Source organism: Ochotona curzoniae, unplaced genomic scaffold (genome assembly GCF_017591425.1).
Source record: "Ochotona curzoniae isolate NIBS_2020 unplaced genomic scaffold, NIBS_Ocur_1.0 contig_2318, whole genome shotgun sequence".
In the NCBI taxonomy this organism is placed as follows: Eukaryota; Metazoa; Chordata; class Mammalia; order Lagomorpha; family Ochotonidae; genus Ochotona; species Ochotona curzoniae.
The window spans coordinates 9,016,122-9,034,616 of NW_024465419.1; the positions used below are offsets into that span (position 1 = coordinate 9,016,122).

The following is an 18,495-nucleotide window of genomic DNA, read 5'->3' on the forward strand; positions in this document are numbered from 1 at the left end:
CCCAGCTCTGGCTGTTGCAACCATCTGAGCAGTGAACCAGTAGATAGATGGAAGATCTCTCTCCGTCTCTCCTCTCTCTGTAAACCTACCTTTTAAATAAAAATTTAAAAATCTTGTTTTCAAATTAAGAGTGCATAGTAAACATTTTTAGGTAAGCAAAACTAAGCAGCAGGTATCTGAAGTAAATAGTGCCTACCTTTGAAAATAATAAAAAGAATCTGGCAACCGTAAAGCTGAAGGAAATTTTATTTACTGACAGGTTAAAAACTGTAACTCCAGGCAGTGCAGAGCACTGCTGAACCCAATACAGAGAACTGGCATTAACACACAACAATGAAGCAATGCTACATTTTTTTTTTTTTTTGGCAAAGTGCTGTATTGTTCAGTCTGTATAAAACCAACCATCTATAAATCAGTATTGAAATTTCTATAAAAACAGGAAAAAGTTTAGACAGTGGCTCAAGAAAACAAGCTGCCATTTATGCATAGATTGATGTACAGTATATGATGTAACCAAACGTCCCTTTTGAGTTTTCAAGTTGATGAAAATAACACATTGAGAAGGCACATAGTACATCCCCACTACTCTTCCCATCTTGGAAACTCTGAAAAGCAAATGTGTTCACAATTTTGCTTGACCAAAAAATATATATATATATTATATAACAATAACAATAAAAACTTTTTTTTTTAAAAAAAAAAACCCTCCACAATGATTGTTTAAAGAACAAACCTCTGGAGGAAAAACAAACAAAACCACCCGTCCTCCCAGCCTGAATGCACACAAACATAACCTCCCCAAGTACTGGTTTGGTTTTCACACGTCCACCTAGACAACAAATACTAATACTTCAGGCTGATACAACGAAAAACCAAGCACTGAACACTTACAGTTTTTAAAAAGAATGTCCTAAGGAAAATTCTCTATGATGTATGGAACCTCGTCCATGGGAGTGACCCTCCTGTCACCAGTACCTCCTCCTGCATGCAGGGTGCTGCCTCAGGGGGTGGATGCCCCAGCCTGTCTGCTCTCCAGCTCCTCTTTCTTGGCCCTTCTCACCATGTCCACTGGTGTCAGATTTTCAAGTGATACCCGTGTGTGGTTGGGCTAACCCCACTGTATGAGTAATGTGTAGGACGTTTAAGTAAAGCATTTAATATAACATTGTAAGCAATAAAGTAAGTAGAGATGGCCATTTGCAATTTGTCAGCAAGGCTGATGGTCACAAAGCCATCATGATAGAAGCCCATCTCTATAAACTGTTGACCCAGTATTGGTGGGCCTTGTGAAATAAAAAGGTAATTGTAAGGTAACACTAGAAACATATACTAGTATCTCCCAGTACTAGGAGCAGTCTCTTAACTGACTCTAAAAGCAAACAAAAAATAATCTTAGAAACACTTTAGCTTTTTTCACCAACCAACTTCAATGTCAACCTTCTAGTTACAGTCCTTTCTTTTTCTTTTCCTCCAGCTCAAGGAAAATAAGAATAAAAATGTACCTTTTCCTTGTTTTATTCTTGAGACGATATAAAGACAATACATTTCCTAGAGACGGACGAGAAAGAGCAAAGAAACTTGGCTTTCGTGCAGACACAGATGACCAACCAGTGTATGCCACAGACGCAAGAAGCCAAAACAAGTGATGCTGAACTTTAGTAAACTGTTCCCAGCACTGATACAGCTGGGGAAGAGTGTAAATGCAGCAGACTGCTTGAGAATTAAAAAAAAAAGTACAGGAAACTGAGGAGGACAAAAGCACCCTGCAATAGGAGTAAAAACATCCCATCACTTTTCATCTTCTGCAAAAAAAAAAGTCTCTAGCCAGCCAAGCATGAAATGCATTGCCACAACAACTAATGGGTGGCTAGCTTCATAGTACATATGCAGGATATAATTCAGTCAGCAGAGAAAGAAAACTAAACATAGCTTTGGCAGACAATGTTTTATTAACAAAACCACAAACTTTCAGAAACAGTGCATTGTAAAAGCTAAGAAACTCATCCACGAGGCACTGCTTGTGTGCCAAATATTCCAGATTTTTTCCAAATAACATTCTATGCCACTAGTCTAGAAACAAGAGCTACTAAATTCAGAGGGTCCTCCTTGTTCTCTGATCCCATTTTCAAGGAATATGCCCTAAAGCACACTGTAAACCACTGATGTTTACAACAGCAAAATGAGTAAACTCAGTGTACTTTGGCCATATTTCAGAGAATACTTAACAAGTCAGCATCATTCTGTATTATTATTGGTCTTATGTCTTTAGATGCCAAAGAAACTTTTCTAGACTGAGAACTTCCAACTGAACTGTTAACCATTTTCTTCAATATGTGCCAAGTTTAGACGAAACCTTAGAAACTCACTTCACAGACACCATAGCAGGGCATCATAAGTGGTCTGGTAACCCTAATCCTGTTGAGAAGTCCCAACAATCAAACACTTGTCTTCTGGGTAAAGGACACAGAAAAGTTGGGCCCTGGGACCAACGAAGAGGCAGTAACTAACAGATGTAAATTGTTTAGTTATCAGGAAATCTTAAAATCATAGCTAAGACCAATGCATTTTATATACAGATCTGTTCTCTCTGCCAAACAAACTCTCATGGCTAAACTTTTGTAGCTGGTGTGGCACTAACCACGCATACACACACAGAGACCCCCACACACTTGGGCTCCCCAGCAGAAGACAGTGAACTGGTCAGTTTTCAAGTCAAAGAATGGCCCTCGAACAGTCGATTTAAAACACACACACAAGCACACACACAGGCCTTCGGGAAAACTTCACCTTGTCTCCCAAATCTGGTAAACAACTGCAAATAAGTAACAAACTACAAAATCTTGACAATCTTGGCCCATAGAAAACAAATAAATAAAGGGGAAGCCCACATGGGGGAAGGGCGAAGGGGGTCCTGCCTCTTGTGTTAAAGAGACATCCTGGCACTTGGGCGCAGCCAGTGGACGAATCTGACACCAGCACAGAAGCAGCCCTCCCTGCCCTGTGGGTACTGAAGTACACGACACTCTGCCTAGGCTCCCTGGCCTAACTCAGGTAGCAAGGGCTCAGAGAAGATGGACAGGTGAGCCATGCCATGCCACTGGGCAGGTGATGCTCCTGGCAGAGGACACCAGTGAGGGTCTGTGGTTCAGCCAGACCCCCGCGGCAGTGGGAAGAGACTGGAGGTAAGGAAGTCCATTTTGCTTCGAGTCAAGGCAACTGGCCTACATGTGAGTGGAACTTTCTGCCCTGGCCACAGTAGCACCAATGCCGTGGGCAACAGCAGTGACAGCGGTGCCCCAGTCCGCCATCACTAGAGTCAGTAGGAAGGCCTCGGAAGTTCGCACAGGTTCAGTTTGAGAGGGCCCAGAGTGATACTTCTCCCCTCTCGGTGGTGGAGGCCCCCCACCCGAGGCCAGAGTGGTTTCAGAGTGTCTGAAGTAAAAACGCAAAATGAATTCTTAAAGTTACCCCGTTACCCCGCTTCAGGTGCTGGGAGAGCCATCGCCAGAAAGCCACCCTGGCCCGTGCCCGAGTTGGGCAGGCAGGGCTTGAGGGCAGAGGGCTGCTCCTCGTCTGCGCAAGTGCACATGAGAAGACTACTCCTTTTCTCAGGCACAAGCACAAAGCTGCACACACACATATATCATGTGCAGTCATGCCAAGTGCCCAAATGACACCCAAGTTCATTGCTCACACGAGGTGGGCAATAGAGCTAGCAGGAAAGAACTAAAAAACAGCTTAAAATATGAGGTGAAGAGGGGTCAGGCTGGGACTTGGGTCTTCCACGTCATTTCGCAAACCTAATATAATCCCTTTGCACAGGAGACCCGTGCCTTTGCCCACGACATCTGCCAATGTCTGTACCACATCACTGGTCAGATAACAATTACTAAAGTACTGCTCACTAAAGCTTAATGTACCTGAATTCCAACACGAACTGCATTACTAATCTGGAAAAAAAAAAAAAAAAAGAAAAAAGAAAACCCCACAAAACCACACACACAGAAATGTATCAAGTTTTCTTTCAAAAGGGAGTCCAGCCATAATTCCACTATATCCGTGGCAACTCGCATTTGTTAATGCTCATGTTAGTGTAAAAATGTATTCATTATATACAGAAAAGATGATCAAGTACTGGTCAATAAAGTGTATGGCTGACCCTGAGAATAAATTTTTGTTTACTCAGAAGATTAATACAAAATAAAACAAAACCAAAAGATGCCTATTCTTATACTTGGGAAGACATGTCTTTAAAATGCTAATTCATGTACACGTCAATAAAGACACCCCCCAACACCAAACACTGTAACTTGTATTGATATGTCAAAAAATATTCTGAAAAAAATCTACAATAAAGTAAATATTAGGAGCAAGGCGTTATGTGGTACCCGGCACATAAACAGGGTTTTCAAAAGTATCCACAACGTGACTGGTCACCACTGGCTGTGAAGAAACAGTGTGCTCATGGCACAAATCCATGTGTGTACACAAATCCAGTGAGACCAACCAAAACTTGAAATTCTTAGTAATTGTACTGACGCGGGCAGGGCTGGTGAACAACCCAGCTATTGTGCTTGACTTGCCGGGAGTGGCAATCCCTGGTAAGATTTTGGCGACGAAGGCTATTTCTGTTCAGAGACTGTTTTTCACTATGTTCTTTCATCCACTGGGAAGGGCGAAAGCTCTTGGATTGTTCCAGAAAAGCTGCATGAGCAGCAAAAGCTGCGACATAGCAGCGGATGTGCTGCTCCATCTCATTCTGAGCTTCCACTCTGAAACAGAAAAAAATAGTGGGGATGCATGCAGTTAGCAGGATTTGGAAATGACACTGACAAAGTCACTTAGCACTTCAGCTCGCCACACCCTTCTTTAAGGCTGAACAAGAGCACTGACTGACTCGGGGTGAGGGTAGGGGTGGGGGCAGTGGCAGAGAAGCCAGCTTGTGGTGCAAATAAGCCACCTACCCCAGCTGGCTCGGACACCCCAGTTCACTTGGACTGTATTTTGATTATAGAGCACAAATTCATACACACTCCTCTGGGGGTGGGATCAACATCACTGAATATCGGTATCAGGGTCTTCCGTCCCACGGAAGAAATCACCCAACACTGGAGAGCGTCCCAGAGGCACTTTATTCAGACCTTCCATTAAAACCGTTATGTCCGTTAATTGCATTATGCAGAAGCCCCTCCCCTGCCAAGCCCCTGGCTTATATGTCAATCCTGTCCAATCAGCTTAAAGATCATCAAGGCACAGCAATCAGGGCAAAGGGCCAATCACGGGGCAGGAAATTGTCAGTGCCCCCAACAATCGGCACCTGATAAACATTTTGCAAATATTACATATTTTAGTTCTCATCAAAATCTTTAAAGAGTATATTCATTCTTAGTTTATACTGATTAGGAAACAAGCCTTCCATCTATATATTTAAGAGAACTAGGCATAAGAAAATTCCACTCACTGAACACTTCTCCACATAAAAATCTACTGCTTATCATGGAAGGCACATCTGTTTTTGTTCACAGCACACCATGCCATATTCTGCATTTTCATTTATGGCAACATTTTAAAGATCCTTGAAGGACAAGTGATCTTAAAATACATACAGTATGGGGGCAGCACTGTGGCTGAATAGGCTAATGCTCCACCTTCAAGTGCTGGCATCCCTCATTGGCACTGGTTCGTGTCCCAGCTGCTCCACTTCTGATTCAACTCTGTGTTGATGACCTGGGAAAGCAGCAGATGGCCCAAGTTATGTAGCCACGTGAGAGACCTGGAAGAAGCTCCAGGCTTCTGGCTTCACATTGGCTCAGCTCTAGCCATTGTGGCCATTTGGGAAGTGAACCAACAGATGAAAGATTCTCTCTCTTGCTCTAAACAGTTCTCCTTATCCATGTAAATCTGTCTTTCCAATCCGTTTTAAAAAAAACAGAGTATGATTATTTTTTTAAAGATTTATTTTTTCTTATTGGAAAGGAGATATACGAGAGAAGGAGATTACAGAATAACTACTGTTCACTCCCCAAGTGGCTGCAATGGAGCCAATCTGAAGCCAGAAGCCAGAAGCATTCTCCAAGTCTCCCAAGTGGATGCAGGGTCCCAAGGCCTTGGGCCATCCTCTACTGCCTTCCCAGGCCACAAGTAGAGAGCTAAAGTGGAGCACCTGGGACACAAACCAGGGCCCACATGGGCTCCCAGCAGATGCAAGGCAAGGATTTAGCCACTAGACTATCGTGCTGAGCCCTATTATGTTTTTCATATGAAAGCTAATCAGACATGAGGGATCCAAACTGCATTCACACATGGCACAAAATGTTCTAAGGCACTTCATGATGATTTTCCACAGGACGAGCAGTTGTTTGCTCTGCCTTAGCATCACTGGAGGAAAACAGTTCTTTCAACATGGACTTGTAGTTGTATAACTACAATAGGCCACACTCAGAGACTACAAAGACAAAGGAGAGTGAGCCTTGAAAAGTAGGCATGAGCCCTGGGTCTTCCTACACAGACTGACAGCACCTGTCACCCAGTCTCACAGGGAAGATACTTACTCTGTATCCATGAGTCTTATAAGCAGCTTTTCCTGGCCCTACAAATGTTAAATGGTGAACTATTAAATCACTAGTAAGATTTTAAAATGCTACTTTAATTTTACTGTTAGGAAGTGGTCAACTCTATTCAAGCTGCCTTACTATGGGTCACTTAAGTCACATACACAAGTTTTACTTGAGACATAATAGTTTATAAACTTCAACAAACAATATCTATAAAGGCTACAATGCAATAAAACACATATGCCAGAGCCCACACTAATTATGAAGCAGCGTACTTTTATGTGCTTTACTGAACTATCCCCGAGGACACACAGGCCAGAAGCATTGTAATCTGTGAAAGATGCAGCTGTTTACAACAGTTATTCACCTGCCTTTGGTACCACCCAATTCCCGTCTTGATTCAGTGAGGTCTGCCTGATAAGAACCTCAAATTTCAGAACAAGAATGCTAATAATCTTTCGGTTACTATTAACAATTGCAATAACAACAGGATTTGTGCGACGAATTCATACAAAGTTCAGTGTATTTTCATCATTTACATATGGAAATTTACCTATCTTATGTTAAATCTACAATATATGAATGCAAAAACAGGATACAATGCTCTGACTACATCAAAATTGTAGATGCATTAACAATCGGGTGCTTTGGAGGCAGTCTGGACAAACTCAGTGAAATACCATAGGTACTACCAGGGACCCCTGAGAATGGGTTGAGTAGTACAAAAACATGTACTGATGCAAAATGGTGCATATCACTGTCGAAAGTAACAAGTAGTAGGAGTCCCACTGAGGTTAGAAATGCATAAGGGGTCAGTGGATGGGCCCAAACAAGGGAACACACTGGACAAGTGGAAGGAGAAGCCATAGGATAGTAACCACACACATTTGGGAGTTGTGGGAATGTCACATCAAAAGTTCACATTTCTACGTATTTGCATTTTCTGCAATGCACAAGTACTGCTTCTGTAAGTGGCTTTGCAAAGCTGTTGACCACATGTATACTCACATACACGCTTAACCTTTGAACAGCAACCAATGCCAGTGTTTCCAGTATTAACTAATCATGCTAAATTCTCATAAAGTTCTCTTAAAGATGCAAAATTTGAGGGAACTGAAGAAACCAAGCTGAAGAACTATAAACAATTCAGCATTACCTCCAAAATGCCGTATTTGTATTTAAAATGTTTGCTGGAATGCTTCTTGACAAATTGAATAAAGTGCCAGTTAAAGTAGCATTTCCCATTAAGCACCTTACCCAGTCCATAGCCTGGGATTATGTAGCTATATGAATGAACTGTCATTTTGGTGCAAACAAAATGAAATAATTTGACCTCCAAAAGATCCTCTACGATGTTGGGACTGGAGAGTGCAACACACTCACAAAGTTAACATATTAATGAGCTGCCTGAGCCTTGTTTGTATTTGGCAAACAGGAAACAGAAGATATGCACAATGGTGTAGTTATTGGAAAGAGGCATTTAGTTGACAGCACTAACCACTGGAATATTTTCATCTATTCCAAAAAATTTCACTTGGACTCCTGAGCCAAGAGGGAATGAAATGGAACCAGTGCCAATATTACCATCCTTCCAACCCGCTCCATGCTAACACCAGGGGGAATATTCCATTGCCATGTGTGACAGACTGTCTGCACTTTGAGGCAAATACCCTGATAAAGGATGTCACTTTAGAGGGAGGAAGCCATCTCAGATATGTTCCCTGGATATGATATCTGGATGAAGGCCAGAAGATGTCTTTTAAGTTTGTTTTGGAGTATTCTGTCTTCACTGACTGGACATCTCCCTGAACGAACCAGGGCCTCCACCCACCTGCCATTCCAACTTCACACTACCATTTCACACTACTGGGACCCCACGTAACAAAACCTCATTTCAATGTGAACTTTTTCCTATACAACTATAAGCAGAAAACAACTATAAGCAACTTTGTTAAAGCTGTCATCTTAGTTTACACTTCAGACATTTTACTTAGGTTTTCAAGTGTAAATACCATTTGATGTAACCTAAGACTATGTGGAAGAAAAGAGTTTAAGACATCATATTCTGCGGGCTGGTATGATGGCTCAACCAGCTAATCTTCACCCTTCAAGGGCCAACATCCTATATGGGTGCTTGTTTGTGTCCTGGCTACTCCACTTCCTGTCCAGCTACCTGCTGATGACCTGTGAAAACAGTGGAGGATGGCCCCAGCCTTTGAAACCCTAGACTCATGGGGGAGATAGGAAAAGGCTCCAGGTTTCTGGCTTCAGATTAGCTGGGCTCTAAATATTGCAGCCATTTGAGAAGTGAAACAGTGGATGGAGGACTTCTATCTCTTCTTTTTGTAAAATCTTCCTTTCCAATAAAATAATCTTTAACAAACCAAAAAGAGACACAATATTTTAGTTGGAATTGATCTCCTAAATAATCCAGGCTATAATGTGCCAGTCACATTCTAAGATACTAAGGAGAAATACCAGGCTTTTATTTCCATTCAGAACAGCTACATGTATGAGAACTCTATTATATAACTGGGATCTTGCTACAACTAACTTTGAAAAATCTAAAATGTGCAAGCTTTTAAAAAAATATTTTAAAAACACATCACTATGCTGAAACTTTTAGAAACTGCCCAACAAAACTGCTTTGCATCTTCTAAAAGCCTAGTTTTCACTTTAAGCAGAAACAAATGAAATGCACCCATAGCAGATTGCCTAGAGAGAAACATGCTGGATGACGCACCTGGGACTACCCGGATCTTGAAATTCCTCGGTCCTGCAGTTGGTCTCACTGAGACCAGGACAGGAGTTGTGCAGAGCATAGACCGACATGCTGGGATGTTCAATGAGCAGGTTTTCCATCGGACTTGTTTCCACTTTGATAGTGGTTAATCCACCTGCGGTGAAACATGGGGGAGGGGTGATAAACCAGCTCTCCTCCATTGGGCAGGACTCAAACTGGAGGAAACAGGAATCAGTTGTGTCAGCCAAGCACTCCACAGATGTAGGCAAACAGGAGAAGACGGAAGGATGCTCAGTAGGTGGCTCTTCAAGGATGTCATCTTCCTCTTCCTCCTCCTCTGCTGGGAAACCAGTGCAGGTATCTGGATGGTGGGCCACGTGCAGCGAAATCCCATGGGAAGGGAATTATCATATCACGAAGTCACCATGGAGACGCCCATCCAAGTCACAGTCAAGAAAAGAGACGATACTGTTAGTGCTCACATTCCTCCCTTGATATGGGTCAGAATCAAAACAATTTCTAGTCACTCAAAACAATCACACAATCATTTCCTAGCACCGTGTGTGTGGCCAAAATGTGGGGAGTACACTGACTTGCTGGAAAGGTTTCAGGGCTCTTCTGCTCTGCTGACTGAACACTGGGGCCCATGGACTACTGCCTGTTGGATAGGAGTTGCTCCTATTCAAGGGCCTCTCAGAGTATCAGGCTCTAAATGCTGCAACAGTGGATAGTCTGACGTCAATCAATTTCACTGACTGATCATCTGGCGCCAAACTCTTTCCTGCAATCTATTTTTAGACATTCCTGTTTACTTACTTCTAAGGCTTAAGACCTTCGGAGGTATTAACTCAGATCTACAAAAACTCAAAGGCAAATGTTGCCACTTTCACTGTGAAAACTAACCATGGGCAGTTCCTTACCTATGAAGTCCACAAGAATCCATTCATCATCCTCTTTCTCACTGAATTCTGGTTCTTGGTTGGAAGATGTAGTGACTTCACCCACAAACATTTTATTCAGCCTCTGGAACATTGTTAAGGCAAGCTTGAGACTTTGGCTGGATGTCTTTATAGTGAGATTTCAAAATTTTGTCTTTAGTCGGAATGGCTCTGAGTAGAAATTAAAGTGCGCAAGGTGCTTATTCAACTTAGGTGAAAAACAGAAAGAACTACTATCCCTAAAAAAAGAAAAAGAAAGAAAAGGTAATATTATGCATCAGCATGGGTATTTTATAAGTAGGTTTGTACACATACATACACCCTTAGAAGCACATGCCTTAACCTACATTCTGTGACCACTTCCTCCCATGCAAGTCAAATACAAGAAATCCAACCTTTTTTACAAGTAATTATGAATCAAGTATTCAAACGTAACCTGTACATATCTGAGTAGAAGTAAGTGGGAAAAAGGTGGGTCTTGTTCACACCTGTACTTCTATATGGGATGAACATGAACAATGATTTCCAACTACAAAACTCTTTCTCGCTATCTATTAGTGTCCTTGGTCTATGATACTCAACCATGTACAAGTCAGGTGAATCCAGCTCTGGGGCCTGGTCACACCACTGGGCCAGGCCCTCCCTGTCCCTTGCTGCATCTCTCTGTGCTGTATTTCTTGGACAGGCCAGTGGTCACACCTATGTACACTACTAGTCTCTAAAAACAGCACACTCTAGTTGGCAGAACAATTCCTGCAGCTGGAATGGAGACATGCAAACTACACGTGAATGTGCTGGGCAACAAGAAACTCTGGAAATCCCACTCCTGTGTCACGGTTTAGTGAGCCATGCTGTAGCTGGCAGGCCCAGGCTCCAGGCCCACCTTGGCTGCAAGGCGCTGCGCCAGTTAGGAAGCTACACATCCTCAGTAGAGTTCCTACCTCAGGGAACTCTGAAGAACTAAAGGTCCAGTTTGATGTATCCATGTCTGCTTGGTTACATAACAAAAGAGCTTTTCATTTCCCCTGATAAACTTGCTCATACATATTGATTACCCTTATCTCCCATAGCAAACAGCAACAACTGCCCTGTCCGGTCACTCAAGCCCTCAACAAGCCCTGTGGACTGGGGCCCAAACCCACCTCCTCCTCCCATCATTCTCACTCAGCCAGCCTGCTGTCGCTCCCAATTTTGCCAAAACCACTTCTTAAACAGTTTCCCTGATGCTCTTGTTAAATGAGAAATGTAGGTCATTAGGACATGCACCTTGCAAGGTACTTGGCACAGTTCTCCATCCAGGTCAACCACAAGTCAGCAAATATTTACTGGGAACCTATCACACACTTAGTTCAGGGAAAAAGGCACTGGGAGAGGCCTTCGCACAGCAAGAGACAGCCTGGCATGGATGTCATGGGAGGAAAAGGACACAGTGTTCCTCACACCAGCTGGGTAGACTGGCAATAAATCACTAATCTTAAGTGGTTGAGAAGCCAAGCGAGAGGGCGCAAGAACACAGGGGAGGAACCAGTACTGTGGCATAGGGGGTTAAACTGCTGCCTAAGAAGCAAGCATCCCATATGGGTGCTGGTTCAAGTCTTGGCTGCTGCACTTTCATTTCACTTCCCCAATGCACCTAGGAAAAGTGCAGATGATAGCCCAAGCACAGGAGACCTGGATAGAGTTACAGCATCCTGGCTTTGTCCTGGACTGAAGAACATTTAAGCTAGAAGTTAAGGGCAGAAAAAGTCAAGCGTGATCCAGGTTTCCAGCCTACCTGGTAGAGGGATGGGGGAATCACTTAAGGGAAAGACTAGGATTGCTGCAGAAAACAGGCCGGACATTGCTGATGGCTCACTGGGCACTCTCCAAGGTGGCACAGCTGAAAATGGCACAGGGGATACAGGGCAGTGGAACGCAGGGTGTGTTCTCAGCTGGAGGAAGATTTGGGAGCTGCCAACCCAGAGTGGGTGACAGAAACCAGAGAGGCCAGGACCACTCAGGGATGGGGAAAGACACCTCAATGGTCAACATCTGTATGAAACATAAGCATCAGCCTTGAGCCCATAACTTCAGCCTCTTGACACCTGGTGTGTCAAACAATCATTTGCTAAGACCCCCTGGTTCAATTCCTTGTGTGCAAACCACAGCTGGCTGGCATGCTGCTGGAGTAAAACATCTCAAATACATGACAGAAGAATACTTCTGTGGCCACAGCTCACCATCCTCAGCCATTAATGATTACAAGCGGGTAAACAGGAAGTGTCACTTGCATAACCAGTCTTCTTGAAACCTTCTGGAAAGCAACATGGCCAAACTGCGGATCTAGGCTGAGCTTCATGCTCCAGGTAAGGGAAGTGAGGAGGAAAGCGGACTGTGCAATTGTATCCTCGGGCTGCAGGGCCACCATAGTCCTTCTCCTTTCCCCCTCCCTCCCAATCTTGTGCAATTCCAGCTCTGATACTAATCAGGGTTTCTGAACCAGGAGGCAAAAAGCAATCTGCAAAACCTTCTCACCACTTTTCTGTCACTGTGGGAGCAGAGAGCAGACTCAAGTGTGATGCTACTCCAGCTGAGCTAGCTAGGAGAACCATGCCAGTCTTCAGAGTACAGGGCAGCCCTCAGGCCCTGCCTCCACTATAGCTACAGTGCCTGGATGGCGAGGGGAGATGCCTCTGCTCTTCTTGTCTTCCCCCTACCTGTTGTTGGGTGAGGCTAAGACACTGGGGCTCAGCCCAGGTGCAAGGCAGAAGAAAATGCTGGGGCCCCTCTGGTGACAGCAGCCAAGTCCACAGAGTGGCAGGTGTGCATGCCTGCATACCATGCAACTGTGTAGGGCACAGGATCCTCCAGAGCAGCTTCTGCAATGCCCCATGGGTTCCCTGGCCAAAGACTGCCTCCTCATGTGCCATGGCCCTGCAAGGACAACCACCGTCAAGCAGGCAGCAGGGAAAGGGACAGACAAGCTGCTCATCCTGCATCTCATTGTTGGCATTCACACTAAGCCCTTGCAGAGGCAGGTGAGGGCAGGGCAGGGTAGAGGAAGCAGCGGGGAAAGAGGGCAGAGTCCCTGGGTAGGAGCACTTGCCTGGGCACCAGAACTTCTGGTACTAAGCCTCAGTCTGCCATCAGAAAAATGCGGAGACTATTTATGTCCTCTCTTTCCCCATGAACTTCTAACCTGATAAAGAGAGCTGAGATTGGTGTGGTATCACTAAGGGGTCAGAAGCAACTGGAAAACCTGACCCACCAGGCACACATAAAATGTGTTTGACTTATATGAATGATAAACTGGATTTTATTTAACTTTAATCCACTTACACTTAAAATTTGATAACTGAGTCAATTTTTGGAAAACCTTCAATCATGTCAGAAATAACCAGGGTGAATAAACCTACTTCTTCCACTGTAAATTTACATGCAAGTACAGATCAAGCATTCCCAATACTAGTCCTGCGGCTGGGCTGAAACTTACTATAAATATAAAATAGATATGGGGCTGTATTTCAAGGCCTCAGGATCCCAGCCCACCCAACAGAATACTTCAGGAGCAATCTTATGTTGAGATTATTTCGGATCTATTAAGTTACAAATATTAATAAAATTAATTTCTCCTGTTCTTTTTCCCTTTTTTTTTTTTTAAAGATTTATTTTTATTATTGTTTCATTGGAAAGGCAGATATACAGAGAGGAGAGACAGAGAGGAAGATCTTCCGTCCAATGATTCACTCCCCAAGTGAGCGCAACGGCCGATACTATGCCGATCCGAAGCCAGGAGCCTCTTCCGGGTCTCCCACGCGGGTGCAGGTTCCCAAAGCTTTGGGCCGTCCTCGACTGCCTTCCCAGGCCACAGGCAGGGAGCTGGAAGGGAAGCGGGGCTGCCGGGATTAGAACCGGCGCCCATATGGGATCCCGGGTGTGCAAGGCGAGGACCTTTAACCACTTGCGCCACCGCGCCGGGCCCTCTTTTTCCCTTTTTAATGTGGCTACCAGGAAAACTTACATGTGGCTTACAATCTCTTATTTTTGCTGAGCAGTGCTAATCTAGAAAAAAAAATCTTCCCAAAATGTTACTGGCACAGGACCCAGCCATTGCTCCACTGGCTAATCCTTCTCCTCTAAGCACTGTGGAGATCCCATATGAACACTTATTTGTGTCCCAGCTGCTCCACTTCCCATCCAGCTCCCTTTTTGCAGCCTAGGAAAGCAAAAGACGGCCCAAAGCCTTGGGACCCTGCTCTCACATGGTAGACCAGGAAGAGACGCCTGGCTTTGGATTGCTTAGCCCAAGCCATTGTGACCACTTGGGGAGTGAACCAATGCATGGAAGATGTTTCCGTTTCTCCTGTTTTTCCAATAAAAATAAATCTTAAAAAAAAAAAAAAAGTAATGGTGTAGACACTGTCTGGGTCTAGTCATTGCTGCTCTGACCTTGTGTCCTGTCCAGTGCTAATAGAGGTTCTCCATGGGGTGTGCTATATGTGCAGCTGAAAGACAAGGCATAGTTTCACACCCATCTCTTCACATGGCCACTGAATTTCTGACCTTCACAACTCCGGGGCAAAGATCATGCTAAAACAAAAGTTCTAGAGGCAGCCTGTGTCCAAAGAGCTCAAGTTTACAAAAGCAGCTCAGGAACTGAACAAAGAGGCAAAGGTTGGGGAGGTAAGTAGGTAGGTGGGTGGGCGGCTGGGTGGAGTAGCTGGGGTTCTAGGAGCCTGCAAGCTTTCAGAGCAGCCAACCCCAGGCCAGCAGGCTCCTGGCTGAAAAAGGAATACAATGTATCTCAGGCCAAACAGTTGAGGAAAGTAGCTTTATGCCTGCTCTCTTAAAATAACCCATCCCACTGATTAAAACCATCCATTTCATTATAAAATCAAAACAGCATTTTGGGACTTTTACCAAACAAATAAGGGGGCCCAGTGTTGGGCCACAGTGGGTAAAACTGCTGCCTGGGACACTGGCATCTCCAAAGGGGCATGAGTTCGAGACCTAGTTTCACTTCTCATCCAGCTCCCTGCTAATGCGCCTGGGGAAAGCAGAAAATGGCCCAAATGCTTGGGTCCTGTACCTACACGGGAGACCTGGAAGCAACTCTGGGCTCCTGGCCTGGCCCAGGTCGGCTGTTGTGGCCATCTGGGCAGTCAACCAGCAGATAGGAAGTGCTATCTCTTCACTCTGTCTCTCCAAGTAGCTCTGACTTCCAATAAATATTAAATCTCTAAAAACAAAACAAAGTTGTTGTGCCACTCCCTTCTTGTCATTTGTTAGCATATTTTCTTCTACGTTTCTTTTTTTTCTTAAAATCACAGTTGTAGTCTAGAGGATGTGTATACATCTCGCTTAAGATTTTATTACTAGTGTTTCTGATGTCACACCAAGAGCAGAAATGTTCTGTGAGTAGAAAAAGCTGGTTGATTTTGATAACATGACCCACCAAAAGCAGTGGGGTGTGGTATCTCAAGGCTGCTCTGCTAACCTGCTTAGTCCAAATCAAGCTCTGCTGCTTGTAACCCTAGAGATAGTAACCACTTGGTGCCTGTTCCATCATTCCGTGCACCAGTGACAGGGTCTGCTGGCCAACAGGATGACTGCGTATAGCACTTACAGGGTCTGACACCTTGAGGCACTCAGGAAAGTTTAACCACAAGCTCATTGCAGGCTGTATTTGGGATTAAATCTCTTCCCTATAGGTTGCATGTAATAACGACAGCTCCAACTGAGTATTCATCCTACTTTGTGGATGAAAAATGAGAAAACGGAGTCCGGGAAAACTTAAGTTGCTTGCTTGAAAGTGAGAGACCAGCTTGGGGTGGAGCCAGCATCACAGAATAAAGCCACCCGATTCCAACCCCTGGCCTCTCCCTGCATACCAATTCGCACTCTCCTCCCCCTCAGTTGTGGGTTCTATAAACTGAACAAGTAGTGCTTTCCAGTTGGTTTTAGCTGCCAGTAGGAGGCTCCAAAAAGCAAAAAAGAAAAAGAAAAAAAAGTACACACTCTGAAGTTCTAACTTGAAAATGTGTGGACAGTTGGGGGCAGTCTGGACACATTAGGTGGTTAAATAGAAAAGCGGCCTCCAGGTTCCCATCTTCTTGGTATCACCCTCTATCTCTAGAAGAGATACCCGCATTGATTCAAGAAGCTTAACATCACTTCTGAACTGCCAAACTGAGCCATGTTGCCTTTGCTTGTTCTGCAGCAACCCAGTCTACTCAACTACTTAACAAGGGAGGTTATTCCCACTAACTTGGTAGTGGCAGTCCTGAAGGCTGAAGGAAGTGCCCCAAAGACTGCAGCAAGTAATCATTTGTTGCCTGTTTACATGGCATTCCGACAGCAGGGTCACTGGAAGAAGTGTGAAGGAGCACAGATGAGCACTAGACAGGGTAAGCCAAAGAGAGACCTTGGACACAGAAGTCAGGAAGGCCCTGGATCCAGGCAGGGCCCCGGGAACTACAGTGAGACTAAAAAGCTCCCCCGTGCTTTTCACACCTGCAAATGAAAAGCCTGTTCAATGACCAAGCACTGCGTGATTTCAGGGTCCTGGGGGCACGCTGAATCACAGTCCCACTCCCCGGCAAAGGACGCCTAAAGTGCTTGGGAGCTAAAGACGCGAAGGGTCTCCTCCAAGTCCTCTGGATTTACTGAGCACAAGGAATCCGGGAACGAAATAAAAACCAAGAGTCCCCCAGTAAAACCCATCTGCAATTTTGATTTTTTAAATCGGCTGTGCGGTCCTGAATACGTTAGTCAATCTCTGGGCCTCAGGATGCCTTTCTATTAAAGAATTGGGCCACTTGCTGGGGGCTTATTGTGAGGGTCGACTAGCACCAGGTAGGTGACAGCCCGGGCACACAGTAAAGGTGCGGTTTAAGAAAATAAGCTGGAAAAGCTGAACAAGCTATCAGGATCTCAATTAGGGCAGATCCCAAACAGAACCACCCCCTCTTGCCCACAGGTGAAACCTCAACTAGTGCTGTGTGCAACCAACTTGATCACGAAACAGGCGCTGGCCGGGCGGTTAGCACAGCAGATTCGCGCAGCCCCATAGCCTCCTGGGCTCCCGCCGGCCATCCGCCTGCACCGTCTCAAGGGTCCGGATTCCCGGTACCCGGAGCCCCCCCAGTCCCGACGCCGCGCCCTGGCTAGACGGGCAGCCCCGTCCCACAGCCGAGTCGGGGGGAGGAGGAGGAGAAAAAGGAGGAGGAAGGTCCGCCGCGGCCAAGAAAGGCCAGGCTTGGGGGAGGAGGCAGAAATCAAACACCCAACCGCCGCCCAGCGCCGGGGCCCGGCCCAGGTCCGCGCCGCCTCCGCTCGCACCCCGGCCGCTAGGGTCGGCCGAGGGTACGGGCGGCAAGAAGCGAGAGGCTTGGAGAGGGCACCACCGGCGGCCCAGGGGCAGGGCGCCCGGTCAGGCCCGGCGGGCTCGGGGACCGGGCTGCGGCGTCGAGGGTCCCTGGACGCCCGCCCCGCCGGCACTTACGTGCGCCCAAGTCCCCAACGCGGGGTACGCGGCGAAGGAAGCGGCTGCCGCCGGCTCGGCAGGGACGGGGTCGTTAGGGCGCGGGGCTGCTGAGGTAGTTTGAGGTCGGGAGAGGCTGCGCCTCGCTGGGTCCGGGTGGCCGGTTCGGGGGGCGGGCCGGCTCTCCAGCCCTCCTTGTCGCTGCGCCCCGAGCCACCGCCGGCCGTTCCGGTCCTTTTGTTGTTGTGCAGCGCTCGCAACAGCTGATCGGCCGCTCCGCCCGCGCCGGTCCGGCCGCCCCGCCCCAGGGCCGCGCCGGAGCCGACCCCGGCCAATCGGCGGCGCCCCGGCCCCCGGGCCGCCCTGCGAGAGGTTGTCACTAACGCACGTGACCTGGCACCGAGCCGGGGAGGTGCTCGTCAGTTAGAAACAAGCCCGGGCAACAAAAGCCGGGAGCGGGAAGAGGAGCCCAGGGGCGCGCGGAAGGGTGGGGCGAGGAGATGCGGGCAGGCCGGAGAGGGGGCGAGGGGCCGAGGGGGGGGTTGCCGGCAAGAGCCCAACGTCCGGGGACCCCTGAGGTGTCGGGGACCCGGAAAACAAGGACCATAAGGACACTTGAGTGTCGTCGGGGGGCGTAGGACCCCCAAACCTCATTCCAGCTAGAGCCGAGGTAACGCCATAGACTTAGGGCTTGAAGGCCGACCCAGTTCGGGGCCTGGGAAGGAGAGGCTGGGGCCCTGTCGTCGTGGGTGATGCCGGCTGGCTCAGAGCAGCAGAGCCCCTCCTGTTGAAGTAACC

At 46.4% G+C, this 18,495-nt stretch overlaps 1 protein-coding gene across 1 annotated transcript; it reads right to left on the reverse strand.

Annotated features, from left to right (window-relative positions):
• Positions 1–230: 230 nt before the first annotated feature.
• TP53INP1 (tumor protein p53 inducible nuclear protein 1) lies at positions 231–17,944 on the reverse strand. Its single transcript, XM_040972604.1, has 4 exons — positions 17,719–17,944; positions 10,218–10,474; positions 9,298–9,658; positions 231–4,772 (listed from the first exon to the last, which is right to left on the reverse strand). The coding sequence occupies exons 2-4, from the start codon at positions 10,327–10,329 to the stop codon at positions 4,523–4,525; spliced, it is 723 nt and encodes a 240-aa protein (XP_040828538.1). The 5' UTR covers positions 10,330–10,474; positions 17,719–17,944; the 3' UTR covers positions 231–4,522.
• Positions 17,945–18,495: the final 551 nt, after the last annotated feature.

Bases quoted from the DNA above. Each gene is read 5' to 3' on its own strand.
- TP53INP1 (XM_040972604.1), bottom strand. From the start codon at position 10,329: ATGTTCCAGAGGCTGAATAAAATGTTTGTGGGTGAAGTCACTACATCT. The intron at 9,659-10,217 runs GTAAGGAACTGC...CCCACCATCCAG, and splicing joins GATTCTTGTGGACTTCATAG to ATACCTGCACTGGTTTCCCA. The intron at 4,773-9,297 runs GTGCGTCATCCA...TTTCTGTTTCAG, and splicing joins CAAGATCCGGGTAGTCCCAG to AGTGGAAGCTCAGAATGAGA.